General features: G+C 41.7%; 1 protein-coding gene and 1 pseudogene across 2 annotated transcripts in view; one reads left to right on the forward strand and one right to left on the reverse strand.

Annotated features, from left to right (window-relative positions):
* Window positions 1–2877: 2877 nt before the first annotated feature.
* syne3 (spectrin repeat containing, nuclear envelope family member 3) overlaps window positions 2878–13042 on the reverse strand; it is a 91477-nt gene continuing 81312 nt past the window's right edge. For both annotated transcript variants that reach the window (XM_048599781.1, XM_048599783.1), the window contains one exon: window positions 2878–6101. In XM_048599781.1, the coding sequence (XP_048455738.1) occupies window positions 5907–6101 (195 nt within the window). In that variant the 3' untranslated portion in view covers window positions 2878–5906. The remainder of the gene's footprint in view (window positions 6102–13042) is intronic.
* On the forward strand, window positions 7938–9121 carry LOC109922565 (annotated as a pseudogene).

Below are 13042 nucleotides of genomic sequence, written 5' to 3' on the forward strand. Positions count from 1 at the left end.
ATGGAAAATTAGAAAATCGAAGTTGAAAGAGAAGGTCAGATTGCAGGTTAATAAACCTCCTCTAGACCCCTCTCCAAAATTAGCACATCTTTCCTTCGATATGGGCCCAAAACTGCTAACAATATTCCAAAAGCAGTCTGACTAGAGCCAATGTGGCATGTCATAGTTTTTATCTTTACATGTTTGCATTCCTTCCAAGATGGCTACAATACAAAAACATAAATTTACTGTTGAGGCCCAATTCTGCTCCTATATCTTATGGTCTTATAGGTCATTGACGAAGCAACTGAAGATGGTTGGGCCTAGGACACTACCCTGGGAAATCCCTGCAGAGATGTCCTGGAGCTGAGATGATTGACCTCCAACAGCCAACTATCTTTGTGACAGGTATGACTCCAATCAGCAGAAAGTTTCCCCAGTTCCCATTGTCTCCAGTTTAGTTTGGGTTCCTTGATGCCATGCTTGGTGGGTTACCCAACCCCAGGGGAGAATTGAAACTTTGGGATCATGAACTCCAAGGCAGTAGCTCACACTGATTGGACTGACTGTTGCTGTAAACTATTTCTTACCCCCAAAGAAACGTTGCCCACACTAAGGAAACAATCAGGTAATAAAGAAGGCAAATAGAACTTTGGCAGTTATTGCTGAAGGAATACAGTATAAAAGTAGGCAAGTGTTGCTGCACCTGTACATTAATGAGACCGCACTCGGAGTATTGCTTACAATTTTGGTCCCTTAGTTGAGGAGGAATATAATTCGATCAATTTCACTAGATTGATTCCAGAGATGCAGGGCTTGATTTGTGAAGAGAAATTGAGCCGTTTAGGCCAATACACTCTGGAATTTAGAAGAATGAGGCGATCAAAATGAGATATATAAGATGCTAAAGGGGATTGACAAAATATCCATAGACAGGATTTTTCTTCATGTGGATCAGAGTTATAGAATATGAGGTAGCAGGTTTAAAACGGAGATGAGGAGAAATTATTTCACGCAAAGGGTTGTAAATCTGTGGAATTCACTACCCAGAGTGTGGTGGCTATTGGGACATTAATTAGTAATCTTCTCCTCAAATTTACTTAATTTGTAATTAGCCTAAATGTTGAAGGTTATGGAGAGAAGGGAGGAAAGTGAACATCAGCCGTGATTACATCAAATGGCAGAATGGACTCAAGGGGCTGAATTGCATAGCCGTGCTCTTAATTCTTACGTTCATTCCATCAACTCCATCCAATGCTCAACTTCAGCTCCTCTGAAGTCCAGGTCAAGATCTGAATCCCAAGGCTCAACAACTGAAACCTCTTCCCTGTTTCTCGTTGGCTCAATATTCTCGTAATTGCCAGATTTTCATTCTGGGGTCACAACGTCTGAGGCTTTGAAATAGGGCCGTGCAGGGAAAAGTTTGGGAAATGCTGTGATATGTCACAAGAACTTCAGTTGTATCACATTACAGGTTTCATTTTTGGAGATCTAGTTTTGGATATGGTTTCTCAATGTGTTACCTCTTATCCAAGTTTCTGCCATCTGCATCACTGCCTAAAAAAAAGTTGGGCATAGTCACTGCGAGTGGAGGTACAGTAATGCCTAGTTAAGGCTGGAGTGAGAACTGGAAGGCTGAAGTTAGTTAAGCTTAAAGGGGAAGTATGAATCCTATTTTTCAAACACCCTGAAAGATGAGAGAACAGAGAAGCTGTCTTGTTCCAGATGAAGTGATCAAGAATAGCCTCTCAATTCTTTCATGCTAGTCAATTAGTTTATGGCTGATATGTATTGGAATTTCATTTTCTCACCTGTTTCCATTTATTTACCGTCTTTTACCAAACAAATCTCTCTGTTTTGGCCTTTTCGTTTGACCCAGTAGCTCACGAAGGGTGAAAGAATTCCAAATTCCTGCTACTGTATGAAGAAGTGCTCCCTACATTACTCCTCCCTCAAAGCGCCAAAGACCCGCGTTTGATTCCACCCTCGGGTAACTATCTGTGTGGAGTTTGCACGTTCTCCCCGTACCTGCGTGGGTTTCCTCCGGGCGCTCCAGTTTCCTCTCACAGCCCAAAGATGTGCAAGTTCGGTGCATTGGCTATGCTAAATTGCCCAGTGTTCAGGATGTAGAGGTTGGGGTGCATTGGCTATGGAAAATACGGGCTACAGGGAGACGGTAGGCAGATGTGTCCGGATGGGATGCTCTTCAGAGGGTTGGTGTGACCTTGTTGGGCCGAATGGCCTGTTTCCACACCGTGGAGATTCTATGATCATACAGTTCCTTGCTTCAATTTCAAGGTTATGCACAGCTCCCCCTACTCGCTACCCTGTCAAATCCTATAGCATAAACCATTCAGTCAGTTTATCTCTTCATCTGCGATATGCAAGGAAACGTAAGAGTAGCTTAACCCTTTTAACTCTCGTATAATTTTGGTGAATATGCACACCTTCCTGCTGTGTAGAAGTCATAGCTCATTGAAGTTACTCCAGATGGAGTCCAGTTAGAATTCTGTACAATAATAATTTCCAGTCTTTGAGAAATAAAAACATATTAAACTTTTTAAATACCTTTCACACAAGTTCACCAACATTGAGTTATTTCTACACTGTCTCTTAAATCCCTCTACTTATGTACAATCCTAGCTTTTTATCATTTAAAAAGTAATAATAAATTATTATTTAAAATATATTAAGGTCTAATAAAGATGCCATACCACAATCCAAAACTGAACACCACCTGTTCATTTTGCAGGCTCACTCAGTCATTTTGGAACTGTCTGTTCCCACCAACACTATTAACTGTGCCACTTCATTTCCTGCTGCCTGCAACCTTGGCTAAAACGACGTTGCCTTTCGTTACCAATTCATTGATAACATTAAGACATTTGGCAAAGGACAAACACTTCAAGTAAAAACTTTATTAAAAGATTAAAACACAAAAAATGCAATAGATACACTGAAACAGGTTAATGTGAAATGTAATAATTAACTTAATACATTGCATTAATACTGAGTTTTGGATTTTCAAAACAGAACAAGTAGTAACACCTGTAAAAATTATTGAGTGACTTTTTTGGTACCCAACAAATCAAAGCAAATGTTCACATATGGATCCTTCTCATCAGTTCATGGGATGTTGCCCATCCCTAATTACCCTTGAACTGAGTAGCTCTCTTGGTAATTTCAGAGAGCAGTTAATTGTCAATCTCACATTGCTGTGGGGCTGGAATTACTTATTGGCCAGACCAGGAGAGGCCAGCAGAATTCCTTTTACCTTCTGTCATAATGGGATTTGCACCCATGTCCATATTCCCACATTACCCTGGGCCTCTGGAATATTAGGCCACTGACATGATAACTATGTAACTGCCTTCCCTCCTTGCTGTAAATATTCACGCGAGTTTCCATCAGAAATGTTGACTTATGTATTTCATTAGAGGTGGGTGTGGATTTCCATTCTACATACCGTTACATGGATTTTCAAAGTTAAAATGTTAAACACCAAACAGGATTTTGAACAGGAAGTAAATACATGTTTATAGACACTGTTTATATTATATTAGAGTACAGCAGAAGAGGTTTCTTTTAAGATTGCTTAGTCTAAGCTTTGTAAGAACACTTTACATTAATAATAGTTAGGCAACTAAATATTGTTATTATTTGAAAATAAAAATGCTGATTCAAATTTGCCACTTCTTTATCTTTTAGAGGTGAGAGGCTTGATACCATGCTTATCAGAAGCGTGCAGTGTTAGTCTTCAAAGCTTAATGTCAGCAAGGAATTTCAGATGAAGGCTCAAAATAAAATCTGCATTTGCACTGTGTTGGTCCCAGAATCAGACTGTAAAACCCCTGTATTAAAAGGGCAGTATTGCCATGGATATGAATGGTATTTTTGCTGTATACTAATAACCTGGACTTGGCCACATGGACTAGAATTTCAATGCAGACGACAAAACTTGGAAATATATTATGACCGAGGAAGACAGTAGCAGATTCCAAAAAATAGATTGGTGAAAGTGGGCAGACACGTGGCAGATACAATTTAAATGCAAAGAAGCTTTCAGTGAAGCATTGTGGAACAAAAATGAGGAGATGCAACACAAATGGAATTATACAATTTCAGATACTGGGCATATACACACACAAATCAGTGAGCATGATAAGGGCTTATGTATTTATTTAATGTACAATTTGACAGGGGAGGCATATAATTAAAGGTTTAACCAAATTTTAAGGAATGTCTTGAAGGAAGATGGACAAGTACAGAGGCAAATGCATTTAGGGAGGGAATTCCACAGCTCTGCACCCAGACAGTTAACAGCTCAGTGGCCGCCAATGGTGAAGTGATTAAAATTCGACATATGCAGGAAACTGAAAGTGGAAGGTTATCGAGATCCTGATGCATTGGAGACTGCAGGAGTTCAGGAGGAGTAAGGCCATCAGAATCTGAAATCCAGGATGAATACTGAAAACAACGAATGAGTAGACTGGGAGTCCATTCAGATCAATGAGCACAGGAGTGACTGGTGAACAGGATTAGGTTAAGTTGAACATTAAAATAAAACAAAGAACAGCAGATGCTGGAGATCTAAAAATAAAACAGAAATTGCTGGAGAAATGCAAGAGAAAACAGATACTGTCCTTTGGTTTATTCATAGAAGTATAAAGTACAAAAGCACAGAAGTTACATTCAACCTTTACAAATTATTGCTTAGGTCCCAGGAGTCCAATTCTGGGCTTCAAGGTGAATAGCAAAACCTTGGACAGGATGGACAAGGATTTCTTAAGTGCACCCCAGATTGAGGAACTTCGGCTATGAGTAGAGATTGCAGAAGCTGGGATTGTTCTCCTTATTGCACAAAAGGTTAAAGGGAAGATCTAATGAAGGTGCTCAAAATCATAAAGTGGTTTTGGTAGTGTAAATAAAAAAAAAAATATTTCCAGGTGTAGAGGGATTAGTAATTAGAGGACACAGATTTAAGGCAACAGTCAGAACAATGGTCGGGTGTGACTACAGACAGAAGTTCTTTTTTAAATTTGAGTTATGAAGGCCTGGAATGCACTGCCTGAAAAGATAGTGGAAGCAGATTAAACAGTAACTTTCAAGAAGTGAATTGGATAAATACTTGAAAAGGGAAAATACCAATTTGAAGAAAAGAGCAAGAATAGAACAACCTGTGGTATTCTTTCATATACTGCCACAGGCAAGATGTTTCTGATGCCACCACACCCCTCTATTACACGACTGAACCTGAGTCCCAGGTAATTTTCATGATCAGACGTCAACAGCACAGTCTGGACTGAGATTTCTGATGGAACTCCTGTTACATACTTTTTCAAAAAACAAAAAAAAGACCGAATTACAGATTTATAAACTACTTCACGCACAGATTAGAATGATGCATTACTGATCATTTCCATCAGCCAGAAAGATAAATTGATGGTGAAAAATATAAGTAAATCTCATCTTAGCTATTCACGGAAGTTACATCCCTCATAATTCCATCAATTAGATTTAAAAGTGATCAGCCCAGCCGTGCAAGATGGGGGCTGGAACCTCGGACTTCAGCCAGAAATAAATCGGAAATTGTTAAAAGTTCCTTTGAAATAAATTACTTTTATTTTGTAGATAAAATAATTTATTTTTGAAAAGGCCTAATATTTTGCAAGGAAATACTGGCAAACAGTCTTTATGGAGTCCTCCCCTCAAGCAGGATTGATAGAATTACAGAGCCATAAACAATCAGCTTCCAGACCAATACTTTTAAGACAATGGAGCAACTTCTACCGGAGCCTGTCAGGAAGCAAAATAAAACAGTGTAAATACTGTCATGAGTACAGCTAATAGGACAACAAAATGAACTGTGCTTTTCTGCATCACAGTTTAAAAGAAAACTGTGTGCAAAGTTAGCTCAGAGTGCTCGGTTATGTTGGAGGGGGTCCCTGATATCTCAGTGTCAGGTAGAAGGAGCGAGCAAAGTTGTTCACCACACTGCAGCTGTCCTGCTCCTCAATCAGTGGCAGCAAAAAGGCAAGCAGCAGCAAAAGGAGCAGGAGCAGCTGGAGAGGGAGCGCTGCACAACAGGCACGGGACAAATAGTGGCAGATCCCTCGTGACGTCTGCTGAAAAACAAAGTGAAACTAGTTAGAAGGCACTGTACTACATTTCACAGTTAATGTCAAGCACAAAAACACTTGAATTTATCATTAACATCATTTTAATACTGTAATGCAGCACAAACCATTAAAGAAATTACTTTTCCAGTTAAAATGTGAAAAATATGGAACTATTATTGAAATAAGCTTTGCCACTTGAATTTATCGGTCACTAATTAAGACTCACTGGGAACTTGCTGTGCACATAGAAGCAGGCTTGGTCATTCTTGCTGGATCATAGCTGATTATCTGCCACAATACCATCCCTTGACATCACGCGTAGTTTGAAATCTACCAATCTCTGTCCTGAAACCAGCTCAACAACTGAGCTTCCATAACCTTCTGGGATAGAAAGTTCCAAAATGTCACCATCCTCTGAGTGAAGAAATCCCTCCTCATCTCAGTCTTAAATGGCTTGACTTTTATTCTGAGACTGTGTCATCTGGTTCAAGGCTCCACAGACAGGGAAATATCCTTCCTCCATCTATACTGTTGAGCCCTTTAAGAGTTAGCTGTCATATTTTCCACACAGCAATGTGGTTGACTCTAAACTGCCCTCTGGGCAATTAGGGATCAGCAATAAATGCTGGCCCAGACAGAAATGCCTGTATCCTGTGAATGAATTTTTAAAAAATGGCAGTACAGCACTTTGGAACATCCTGACATTATTAAAGATGCCACATGAATGCAAATCTTTCTGCAAAAGTCCAGCACATGTTTAAAAAAGATTATAAAATTATGATTCACCCTTCCTCAAATTCAATGCAATGTTGGGATTGCTTTCTGGTGGCACTTAAAATGTTAATAAAGGGATGGGAAGCAGGTCCAATGGTGTTTCAGTGGCACAAAACATGTAATAAAAAAAGAAATTTTTCTTGAGATGAGGAAAGGTATGTGAAAAGGAGATCCAAAACAAATTTTGAAAAAACTGAATCAGGAGGACAGAGACTAACGCTTTCAAACACATTAAAATCCTCATGTTTCAAATGGAATCTGAGCAAGGAGAATCATGAGGGATTAGTAGACAGGAAAATGCGAACAACATTCCGGTGACTCAGTGGTTAGCACTGCTGCCTCACTGCACCAGGGACCTTGGTTCAGTTGCATCCTCAGATGATTGTCTGTGTGGAGTTTGCACATTCTCCCTGTGTCTGGGTTTCCTCCGGTTGCCCCAGTTTCCTCCCACAGTCCAAGATGTGCAGATTAAGTGGATTGGCCATGCTAAGTTGTCCATAGTATGCAGGGATGTGCTGGCTAGGCGAATACGTGGCTGATGTGTTGGCAATGAAAGGGAATTGATTTGAGCTTATTATTGAATACTAACAGGAAAAGAGGAGGCCATTCTGTCCATTGCATCCAAGCTAGTGCTCTGTTGAGCAATCCAATCAGTCCCATTTTCCCCTGCAAGCTTATTTCCCTCTAACAGAAACATAGAAAACATAGAATACATGAACACCCAATTTTGGAAAATAGAAATACCCTAATGTTCACCCCATTTTATACTGAAATCATTCACCATCTCTGCTTCCACCACTCTCTCAGGCAAGTTTCAGATCCTTATCTTACTCAACTTTTAAAACAAGAACTTCCACATATTCTTCCTGTATTGCTTATCCAAAGCCTTAATTGTGTTCCCTCATCTTTGTACCATCACCTAATGGGAACAGCTTTACTTTACATTCACATAATTTGTCACTGTCTTGATTACCTCTATCAAACCTTCCCTCGAACTACTTTGTTTCAAAGAGAACAAGCCCATCATCTCCAACTTTGTTGATGATTTCCTCTCAGCGCCTGGAAATGGGCATTTCCCAGAGCCAGTGGCAGAAGTGTTACAAGACCAGAGGCAAAAGGAAGCCATATCATAAAAAGGAAAATATGAACTTAGTGAGAGCTTTGTCACGTTCCTGAAAATACCAAGACTGGTCCATGCCATTTTCACACAGTGAGACCCCAAGGCAGCAATAAAAAGTACCGGGCACTGAGGTTGGATGCTGAAAACTTTCCTGGGGTTCTCAATGTTGTACAAGGAAATAAGGACCATTGATCTGATGTACAATGCCTCTAACAACAAACTGGTTAGGACAAAAACAAGAGTTTAAAACTGCATAGTTCTAATCAACAGTACTCCCTTCAGGCAGTAGTATGAGTCTCACTTTGCACTTCCCCTCAGCCAGAGGTGCCAAGCTGACCCCTAAAGAGGAAGAAATTAGTCATAGAGCCATACAGCTGTACAGCACAGAAACAGCCCCTTTGGTCCAACTCATCCGTGCCGACCAGGTATCCGAAATTAATCTAGTCCCATCTGCCAGCATTTGACCCATATCTTTCTAAATCCTTCCTATTCATACACTCATCCAGATGGCTTTTAAATGTTGTAATTGTACTAACCTCCACCACTTCCTCTGGCAGCTCCTTCCATACACACGTTACCCTCTGTGCGAAAAAGTTGCCCCTTAGGAACCTTTTAAATCTTTCCCCTCTCACCTTCAAACTATGCCCTCTAGTTGTGGACTCCCCAACCCCAGGGAAAATACCTTTTATTTTTAGCCGATCCATGCCAGTCATGATTTTATAAACCTCTATAAGGTCACCCCTCAGCCTCCAACTGTCCAGGGAAAATAGCCCCAGCCTATTCAGCTTCTCCCTTATAGTTCAAACTCTCCAACACTGACAACATCCTTGTAAATCCTTTCTGAACCCTTTTGAATTTCACAACATCCTTCCTATTGCAGGGAGAACAGAATTGAAAGCAGTATTTCAAAAAAATTTAAACAAGGTCAAAGAAAATTCAGAATAAATATGGTGCACACAGAAAGAATGCAAAAATCAGCCTGCTGTTTGAAGAACAATTCCAACAGAGAAAACTGCTTGGTTACATAACTTCAAGACCTGGACAGTGTGGCAGAGCTGATGGTTACATCCTCAAAGGAGAGGAGCTGGAATTCTACCTGATGAAGACCAGAGCCCAGAAGGGCAAATAAATAGATGATTTGGAGTTGGGGACTAAGTGTGGTGTGTCAAAATTTGCAGATGACACTGAGGTGAGTGGTAGAGCAAAGTGTGCAGAAGACACAAAGTCTGCAGAGGGATATAGATAGTCTAAGTGAGTGGGCAAAGGTCTGGCAGATGGAGTACAACGTTGATAAGTGTGAGGTCATCCATTTTGGTAGGAATAACAGGAAAATGGACTATGTTTTAAATGGTAAAAAATTGCAGCACGCTGCTGTGCAGAGGGACTTGGGTGTCCTTGTGCATGAATCGCTAAAAGTAGGATTGCAGGTGTTACAGGTAATTAAAAAGGCAAATGGAATTTTGTCTGCCATTGCTAGAGGGATGGAGTTTAAAAACAGGGAGGCTATGCTGCAGATAACAAGGTGTAGAGCTGGATGAACACAGCAGGCCAAGCAGCATCAGAGGAGCAGGAAGGCTGACGTTTCGGGCCTAGACCCTTCTTCAGAAAAAAAAACCTAGACCCGCCCGAAGCATCAGCCTTCCTGCTCCTCTGATGCTGCTTGCCCTGCTGTATTCATCCAGCTCTACACCTTGTTATCTCAGATTGTCCAGCATCTGCAGTTCCTGCCATCTCTGAGGCTATGCTGCAGCTGTATAGGGTCCTGGTGAGGCCACATCTGGAGTATTGTGTGCAGTTTTGGTCTCCTTACTTGAGAAGACATATACTAGCACTGGAGGGGGTGCACAGGAGATTCACTCGGTTGATTCCAGAGTTGAGAGGGTTGAATTATGAGGAGAGACTGAGTAGGCTGACATTATACTCATTGGAATTCAGAAGAATGAGGGGAGATCTTATAGAAACATATAAGATTATGAAGGGAATACAGAAGGTGGAGGCAGGGAGGTTGTTTCCGCTAGCAGGTGAAACTAGGACTAGAGGGCATCGCCTCAAAATAAAGGGAAGCAGATGTAGGATTGAGGTCAGGAGGAACTTCTTCACCCAAAGGGTTGTGAATCTGTGGAATTCCCTACCCAGTGAAGCGGTTGAAACTACCTCGCTGAATGTTTTTAAGGCAAGGCTAGATAAATTTTTGAACAGTAAAGGAATTAAGGGTTATGGTGAGTGGCCGGGTAAGTGGAGCTGAGTCTCAAAAAGATCAGCCATGATCTTATTAAATGGCGGGGCAGGCTCGAGGGGCCAGATGGCCTATTCCTGCTCCTAGTTCTTATGTGCTTATGTTCTTAAATACAGTACTCTTAGGAAAATGTGATTCATAAACCATTTTTCACCCAAAAAGAAAAGATATGGTTAAGGGTGAACAAGTGGTGATGCTAATTGATTGCCTTTGAACACATAAGAGTACAGCAAGATCTCTGGGATTAGTCAAGAAATCTGTAAGACTGCATATGCGTGAATAACATTACATAGATACACAGAAAATGGGAGGAGTAGGCCATTCAGCCCTTCAAGCTGGCTGTGCCATTCATTATGATCATGGTTCCTCATCCAACCCAGTACCCTGTTCCTGCTTTCTCCTTGTATCCTTTGATCCTTTTAGCCCTGTGAACTATACCTACCTTCTCCTTGAAAACATTCAATGTTGGAAAGTGGGAGGTTATGCACAGAGGCAGCAAGAATAGAGGTACAAAGTACTTTCTAAATGGAAAAAGGCTTCAGAAATCTGAAGCACATAGAGACAAGGGAGGTCTAGTTCAGGATTCTCTTAAGGTTAACAAGCAGGTTCTGTTGGCAGTTCGGGACACAAATGCAATATTAGCATTCATTTAAAGGATGCTTATGGGTATGGAAGGTTTGAGTTATAAAGAAAGGCTGGATAGGCTGGGACTTTATTTCACTGGAGTGTAGGAGGTTGACAGGCAACCTGATTGAAGTTTACAAAATAATGAGAAATATAAACAGAGTTCATGTTAGTTGTCTTTTCCCTAGGATGGAAGATTTCAAGACTAGGGGGCATATTATAAGGTGAGAGGAAAGAGTTTCAAAAAAGACACGAGAGGCAAATATTTTATTCAGAGCGTGGTTCGCGTGTGGAATAACTTCAGGATGAAGTGATTGATGTGGGTACAATTACAACATTTAAAAGGTATTTGCATAGATACATAAATAGGAAAGGTTTGGAGGGATATGGGCCAGGAGCAGGCAGGTGGGACTAGTTTAGTTTGGGATTATGTTTGGCATGGACTGGCTGGACTGAAGGGTCTGTTTCTGTGCTGTAAGACTCCACGACAAGAGCAGAGATGGACTGCTGAGGCTGTACAAGGCCCTGGTCAGACTGTGTTTGGAAACCTGTGAGTGGCCTGCATCTGAAGAACAATGTGCTGGCATTGGAGTCTACAGGAGGTTACAAGAATGATTCTGGAGATGAAGGGATCATCATATGAGGGGCATTTAAGGTCTCTGGGTCTGTACTGGATGGAGTTTAGTAGGATAAGGAGGAATCTGATTCAAAATTACAGAATACAGAGGGGCATGGGCAGAGTGGACTTGGAGAAGATGTTTGCACTAGTAGGACAGCAGTCACAGCCTTAGATCAAAGGCATGACCTTTTAGATAGAACTGAAATGAGGAGGAATTTCTTCAGCCATAGGGTGCTTAATCTGTGGAATTCATTGCCCCTGAAAGCTATGGAAACCTAGTTAGTGAACGTATCTAAGACAAAGATAGGTTCTGAATTAGTGAGGGGTTCAAATGTTATGGGGTGAAGGCAGGAGAAAGGGGTTGAGAAATACTTCAGCTATGACTGAATGGTGGAACAGACTCGGTGGGCCAAATGGCTTAATTCTGTTCCTGTATCTTATCGCCTAGGGCTGAACACTGTAGTCCAAATTGGTTTGATCAATGATTTGTAGAGGTGTAGCATCACTTCCTTGCTTTCATACTCTATGGTTCTACTCATATGCCCAAGGATCCTATTAGCCTTCTAAACTCTCAACTTGCCTGACCACCTCCAGATAATCATGCATGTGAACCCCAACGTCCCTCTGCTTCTGTAATCTCCTCAAAGTTATATCATTGAGCTTGTGTTATGCGTTTGTGTTTCTTCCACTGAAATGCATTACTTCACACTTCTCTCCTCGTACGCATGGGTAATAACCTTGCTTCTGAATAAGTCACATTCAAAAATGGCCATTAGACTTGAATCCACTTATCAAACCTAATATCGTAACTGGAATCCCTCAAACTTGGAACCATTCTGGAAAGCAACCACTGAAATTTCTTCGCATCCTTTCTAAAGTGGAGTGACCAGAACTGGGTACAATGCTTAAGCTCAAGGCCTAATCACAGCCTTATAAAGCTACAGCATAAATTCACTCAGAGATAGCAGGAACTGCAGATGCTGGAGAATCCGAGACAACAAGGTGCAGGGCTGGATGAACACAGCAGGCCAAGCAGCATCATAGGAGCAGAGAGGCTGACGTTTCGGGCCTAGACCCTTCATCAGAAAAGGGGGAGGGGAAGGGGGTTTTGAAATAAATAGGGAGAGAGTGGGAGGCGGATAGAAGAGGGATAGAGGAGAGGATAGGTGGAGAGGAAACAAACAGGTCGAAGAGGCGGGGTTGGAGCCAGTAAAGGTGAGTGTAGGTAGGGAGTTAGGAAGGGTCAGTCCAGGGAGGACAGACAGGTCAAGGGGGCGGGATGAGGTTGGGCGGTAGGAGATGGAGGTGCGGCTTGAGGTCGGAGGAGGGGATAGGTGGGAGGAAGAACAGGTTAGGGAGGCAGGGACGAGCTGGACTGGTTTTGGGATGCGGTGGAGGGAGGGGAGATTTTGAAACTTGTGAAATCCACATTGATACCATTGGGCTGCAGGGTTCCCAAGCGGAATATGAGTTGCTGTTCCTGCAACCTTCGGGTGGCATCGTTGTGGCACTGCAGGAGGCCCAGGATGGACATGTCGTCTGAGGAATGGGAGGGGGGAGTTGAAATGGTT

Source organism: Rhincodon typus, chromosome 8, assembly GCF_021869965.1.
Source record: "Rhincodon typus isolate 14 chromosome 8, sRhiTyp1.1, whole genome shotgun sequence".
NCBI lineage: Eukaryota > Metazoa > Chordata > Chondrichthyes > Orectolobiformes > Rhincodontidae > Rhincodon > Rhincodon typus.